Source organism: Triturus cristatus, chromosome 3_1 (genome assembly GCF_964204655.1).
Source record: "Triturus cristatus chromosome 3_1, aTriCri1.1, whole genome shotgun sequence".
Lineage (NCBI taxonomy): Eukaryota > Metazoa > Chordata > Amphibia > Caudata > Salamandridae > Triturus > Triturus cristatus.
This window is the reverse complement of record NC_140583.1, coordinates 655,511,570-655,517,569: the sequence shown is the minus strand read 5'-3', so window position 1 is coordinate 655,517,569 and position 6,000 is coordinate 655,511,570. Positions and strand designations below refer to the sequence as shown.

Below are 6,000 nucleotides of genomic sequence, written 5' to 3'. Positions count from 1 at the left end.
CAATAACCCGATTTCTCAATACAAGTCAATGGGGGGAATACATTCTCCCGATTATTTTTGGGAAATCTCCGACTTCTCTCTTCTGAAATGTTGGCATGTATGTCTGAGGTTGATGACAGTTACCCCAAGTGTCACCTGCACATGGCGCTTGTAAGAGGAAAATGAAATAAGTACTTTAGTTTGGCAGTAAAGAAACGGAGAAGCATAATCCCAGCAGCAGAGAAAGAAAGAAGTATATTCTGAGCCTCCAGTCTTGACACATAAGCTTGCTTCTCTTCTCGCTACTGTTTCCATGGCGAAGAACAAACTGACAGGTGACTTCCGTTTTATGTCCGTCCTCTATGTCTCTTCTTAAGGACACAGCACATTGAACGCCGCAAACAAACGCATTTATTTCGTAGTTGTTCTTCTATTCATGGACCCATGAGTTGCTCGAGGACAGCTACAAACGGCTTGTGTCGTTGGACTCTCCTCTTCGTGAGACAATCGCTTTTTCCCCAGTATGCGGAACAGCAGTGCGCAGACTCTAACCGACCACGTCCCTTTATTGACCGCCTCACGGAAGCTTTGCGAGCATCTTTCAAGTCCCGCCTATTTCTCAGTCGATGCACCAATCACTGGCTACACAGGCTGCGGGCTCTGGATAGCATTGGCTGGATGTAAAGGCCATGCACAACTGCTCTGGGGTAGCTGTTGATGGGTGTCTGTGGAGACGGAGCTGGATAGGTAACAAAAGTGGGGTAGCCGTGCTTGGATAAGGGATAACGGGTCCGTGGAAAAGCGCTTAGGGTAGCGGACAGAGAGCACAGGAATCTGACAATTGGAGGTCACATCTCCCAGACGTACGTATCGGCCAACACTGGCTCTCCGCCTCACCACCATTGTCTGAATCTTCCTTATGAGTGACCCCGCACTTGACTACCCTGTTCTCACCTGTCTCCAACTGCTTCCTCTTTGCATCAGCTCCAAATATTTGTTGTGTAGTCTCCTCTGCACGGGCTACCAATGCCCTGACACTCGCCGCCTATCCAGACCCCCAACGTTTGACTGCCCATTGGCTACTCAGTGGACAACATCCCCCACCTCCTTCTGTTCTGCCTCGTGGTGCCCCAGTCTACCTTTATTCTCTTCGCCCCCCGTGAGATCCTGCCTAGTTTCCTGACTAGTCCATGCCCCCTTCCTCTCAGTAGTGATTAGTCAGTTCCGTATCCCAACTAACGTTCTGGCTAGCGATAGCGTGCCCTTTCTTTACCCCCAAAACTATATATCTTCTTCAACTGGGACTAGGTGGTAAGTGCTCTCAACTCTGGTCGCCTGTACTGTAATGTGCAGTGTGTGTCACTGCCCTCAACTCCTTTTCCTTCGAAGCGCCAACTGACAAGTTTTACCTCCTACTGTTTAGTAAGCCCCAGTCCTCTTCCTCACTGCCCCACCCTACCCTGATGGCAGGCTTTGGAGCTCCTCGCCGTGGTCCTCGCCTTCCGCAATCGGTGTTGCTTGTGCTGTTGGCAGTACTGGGTCTATTGGCCTTCAATTACTGGTCTGTGCGGGGACGACAGGCAGAGCTGGCATCTGAGCTGGGAGCGCTGCAGGCTCAGGCTGAGCGCACAGAGGTGGCACGACTGCGACTGGAGCGGAGGAACTCTGAGCTGGTCTTGCTCGTTGAGGAGCACCGGGCCGAAGCACGAAGAGAGCGTGAGCAGCGTGGTGGCGTGGAGAAGCGACTTTGGGGGAGCCAGGACCGACAGGTGAGTGGCCTGTATACGCATCTGTCAGATCCCTGCCACAAGTCACTGCACTATGTGTTGACTATGGACCGTTTCTCCCTTCCACTGTCCATTTTCCCCACTTCTTTCATGTCTCTTTCGTTATCTGTTCTTCGTAGCTCTTCACTTCCCCCTGTTCGTCCTAGGTCTTTTCATGACCCAACATTTGTATAATTTTTTGTACTGTTTTCCTTCTGCTCGTTTCCTCCTATATATCTGCTTCACTCGCCCCTGTTCACCTTTCCACTTACGCACCCTATCTAGCCCTTTCCCTCTCTAATTTCTCCGGCATCACTCTATTACCTCTCTCTGCACTCTATCCTGCTTTCACACATCCCCATCCGCCTTTGCAATGCATCCGTCTGTATCTAGCGACTTTACACTGTTCACTCTACCCCACTCTCCCTGTATCTCTAGGCTCTTGTTCCTATTTCTCCCCTTATTGCAACATTTCTTGTACATCTGAAATCGTCTCACTTATTTCTCTGCATTTTCCCCCTGTCCTGTATCTTTACACTTTTCTCCCGCATTTCAATCTCTCCTCTATCGTTCTATCTTGTTGTTTTTCTCCCATATCTCCTCACTTTGCCACACTTCTCTCGCCATCACTTTATTGTACCTTTTATTCTCCCCTCCTCATTTTCTTTCTACCCGCATCTCTCGTTTGCTTTTTCCTGTATCTTTCTATGGTCCACTCTCTCCGTTATCACTCAATCCCTCCCTGTATCCCTCCACCCCTTTTAATTCTCTCTCAATATTTTGTTGCATTTCTCCACTTTTGCTTCTTTCTTCTACTCTAGTCTGCATCTCTCTATTCTTCATATCTCTCCACCCTCTGTATTTCCTTATGCCCTACCTACATCTCTCCACCCGTCCGTTATCTATCCATTCCACTCGTATCTCTGCATTCACTCCATTAAGTCTTCTTTCCTCTTGCTGCCCATGACTGTGTACCACCTTCATTCTGTCCTTAAAAAAAGTCTGTGATGGAGGCTGTTATGAAGTATTCTTACCTGTGTGCAGCACGTTCTCTTCTTGGTGTTGTTTTAGAATGTGAGGCTGACGGCACTCAAAGTGTGTCAGTTGCTGTTGGCTCGTCGAGGTGGTCGGATGCTAGGGTATGATCTCAGTAAATACTTAGTTTAAATCTCCTCCGTTCTCCTGTGATTGATGTACACAGCATCACAACATTTTTGTTGACGAGGATGAGATAAAGATGTCGTGAAGAAGCTTGAATCTGAGGAGGTTGTTGCTCTTGTGTGTGATGTTAGTGATTGTAGTCTGGGTGCATTTTCGAGATCACAGTGGATCGATGAAATGCGTTCTGACTACTTTGAAGGAAGTTGTTGTTATGATCAAGAAGGGTGCTCCTCGAGAAAGTATGGTGTCGGTTGCAGTCAGACTTTTTTGGAAAGTTATGGATGAATTATCTGTAAGTGGTTCTGATGTAATTATGACAGGTGATCGCATTGCACCACCTTGTGGTTTGAGTGCTCACATATTTAAGGTGGTGCATGAAGGGCATTTAGGTCAGGGCGTGACCATCGGGAGAATTAAACAAGAGTTTTGGTGGTCTGGGATGGACGCCCAGATTAAAAGCTGGGTCGAAGCTTGTAGTCTTTGCAAGGAAAGTGAGAAGAGGCTTAAGGTGAGTGGTCAGAGTGTCATGGGTCAGATTGCTGATCCGGGTAAGCCTTGGGGCACTATTTGTTTGGATTTTATAGGCCCCCATTCTGAACTATCCTTGGATATGCGTTTTGCTGCTGACCTCATTGATGTTCATTCTAGGTGGTTGTTTGTTAAGTTCATGAGGGATGTCACTACAAGTCTACCATTGATGTTTTGGAGAAGATATTTTTGGAAGAGGGGTGCCTCACATGCTTTTGACTGACAATGGTATGCAGCTAACTGCAGGTGAGATGCGTTGTTTTTTGGAGAAATGTGGTGTCCAACATTCTTGCACTTCTCTTTATAATCCCATGGGTAATGGAATGGTGGAGAGAGCAAACAGGTTGGTCAAAGGTACCATTCAACTTGCATTGGCCAATGGACAAGCCCCCAGGCGGTTAGTTGAGGAGATGTTTTGGGCCTATCGCACCATTGTTCATAGTGTAACCCACAAGTGTCCGTTTCAAGTCATGAGAGGACGTCTTCCGGGTTTTAGGCTTGTTCCTGCGTGAATAAAAGATTGGCTACACTCTGGAGGTGAGCAGGTTCATGATTTCATTCCATCCAAGATCAAAGTTGGTGATTGGGTCAAATTGAGATCTGGCAGAGTTAAATGTGGTTTGAGCAAATTTAAGGGACCTTGTCATGTCGTTAGTGTTGGAACGTTTTTTGTTGTTGTTGAAGGTGGAATTTGCACAGAGTAGCCTTGTATTAGAGAGGTGGAACATGTGTTAGGCAAGGTAGTAAGGACGGGGGTTGCTCTGGTGCCTTGTTCATGCCGGATTTATAAGGTTCCTCCAATAATGGTTCTAGGAATCTCAGCTCTGCTCCTGAACCTCTTCCAAATGGTTTGGGGGTGAGTCCTGAGAATGAGGTTGGGTCTAATGTTAGAGTTTGCAGACCTCCCTTGTATCTACAGGATTATGTTACAATGTGAATTATTTCCATTTCTGTTTTTCTTGTTCTTCTCTTTGCTTTGGTTTTAGTTTTTATTAAGGGGGAGGATGTGTTATGAAGTATTCTTACCTGTGTGCAGCACGTTCTCTTCTTGGTGTTCTTTTGGTATGTGAGGCTGACGGCACTCGATGTGTGTCAGTTGCTGCTGGCTCGTCGATGTGGTCGGATGCCAGGTTGTGCTCTCAGTAAATACTTACTTTAAATCTCCTCCGTTCTCCTGTGATTGATGTACACAGCATCACAACAGAGGCCTTGTAAATCATTTGCACCAGGTACAGAGAAGGCTGTCACCCCCCCCTGACCCTATCCACCTAAGCCCCAGTACTGGCAATACCACTGGCTCTGGGACGGGCTACAGATATTGTGATTTTGAGTAGAGCAATTGTATGTAGCTCCTGTTGTGAATTCTGGCTCTCACACTCATCTCATGGGAGTTTCTCCCCATTGTAAGTAGTTAACAGTCACTGGTATGGGGCAGAGCAGATCAGCATACCCTTTGTGGTAGCTGATTGGCAGGGTCCTATACTTAGTCAGTTTATGGCTCATTTAACCAAGCGATTGTCCTCAAGTTTTGCTGTTGATGGGTGCCTTGCTTAAGCAAAAAGAGTCCACTCAGAATTTACAAAATAAAGTCCTAACCTTCCATAAAGTGACTAAACCCAAGTGAACCGTTTGGTTACTAGCATGGGAAAGCAATAACGTTTTTTTAAATAACCTTCACCCACCAAAAGGTCCCTTGGTGGCATGCTTCATCATCTGGTTCTTCCCGCCCCGCTGTGGGACGGGGCGTGCTACGACCGACGAATACATGGTAGCACTTTGGAGTGAAGTAAACTATGTATATTGGTGTGAGAATGGAAGGGTCAGTAATGAGTAAGTTTAAAAAATACCTGGCTTTATGGAAAAACTAAACTTTAATGCTCCCTATAGCTGGTATTGATAAAAAAAGGGGGAAAGTAGTAGGGAAAAAAGCTTTAATGAGCAGCCCCCTCGCTGGTCGACATGTTTCAAAGCCTACCCCTAAGCTTCTTCTTCAGGACCAAATACAAGGATCCCTGTTACCACTCTGACTAATTATTATTATTATATACTAGTTATTATTGCTGCTAAAAAACAAAATGTAGCTGACCCGAGAGAGTGGGAGATGAGCTCTCCTCTGCAAACATCTTGAATCATGCTCACCGGCTATCTGCTACCACCATCACTAGTCCAAGGACCCTCGGCTCACAAACTGGGACAGAGCCACTTGCCTGGCTGCACAGCACTGAGTGAAGCATACAGTGCAGACATAGTATGGAGCTACTGGCATGCCTGGAAACACAGAAAGTGACTGATCCCACAAGAGGCTAAGCCATGCTCTTGCTGTTGTTACATTTTATGTGTCCAGGAGCCCTGCCACTGAATGGCACCACTCACTGCCACATGCACACACAGGTCCCTGGCCAGAGAAGCTTTTTTTTTGTTGTTGAACCCACCCCACTGCAATTTTATGTATCAAAGTTTTTTGGTATCAGTTCTAATTGGCATTTGGTGTAAATAAACAATCAATACAACAGTGTACCAATGTGCTGCTCATGTTAACCCGTCCCACCCACCACCTGTGTTGCTC

At 46.6% G+C, this 6,000-nt stretch overlaps 1 protein-coding gene across 3 annotated transcripts in view; it reads left to right on the top strand.

Annotated features, from left to right (window-relative positions):
* Positions 1-634: 634 nt before the first annotated feature.
* GOLM2 (golgi membrane protein 2) overlaps positions 635-6,000 on the top strand; it is a 523,755-nt gene continuing 518,389 nt past the window's right edge. For 2 of the 3 annotated variants that reach the window (XM_085644686.1, XM_085644685.1), the window contains exon 1: positions 643-1,748. In XM_085644686.1, coding sequence (XP_085500812.1) covers positions 1,443-1,748 — 306 coding nt within the window. In that variant the 5' untranslated portion in view covers positions 643-1,442. Of the gene's footprint in view, positions 1,749-6,000 lie in introns of all 3 variants that reach the window. The other variant, XM_085644687.1, reaches the window with a different exon arrangement.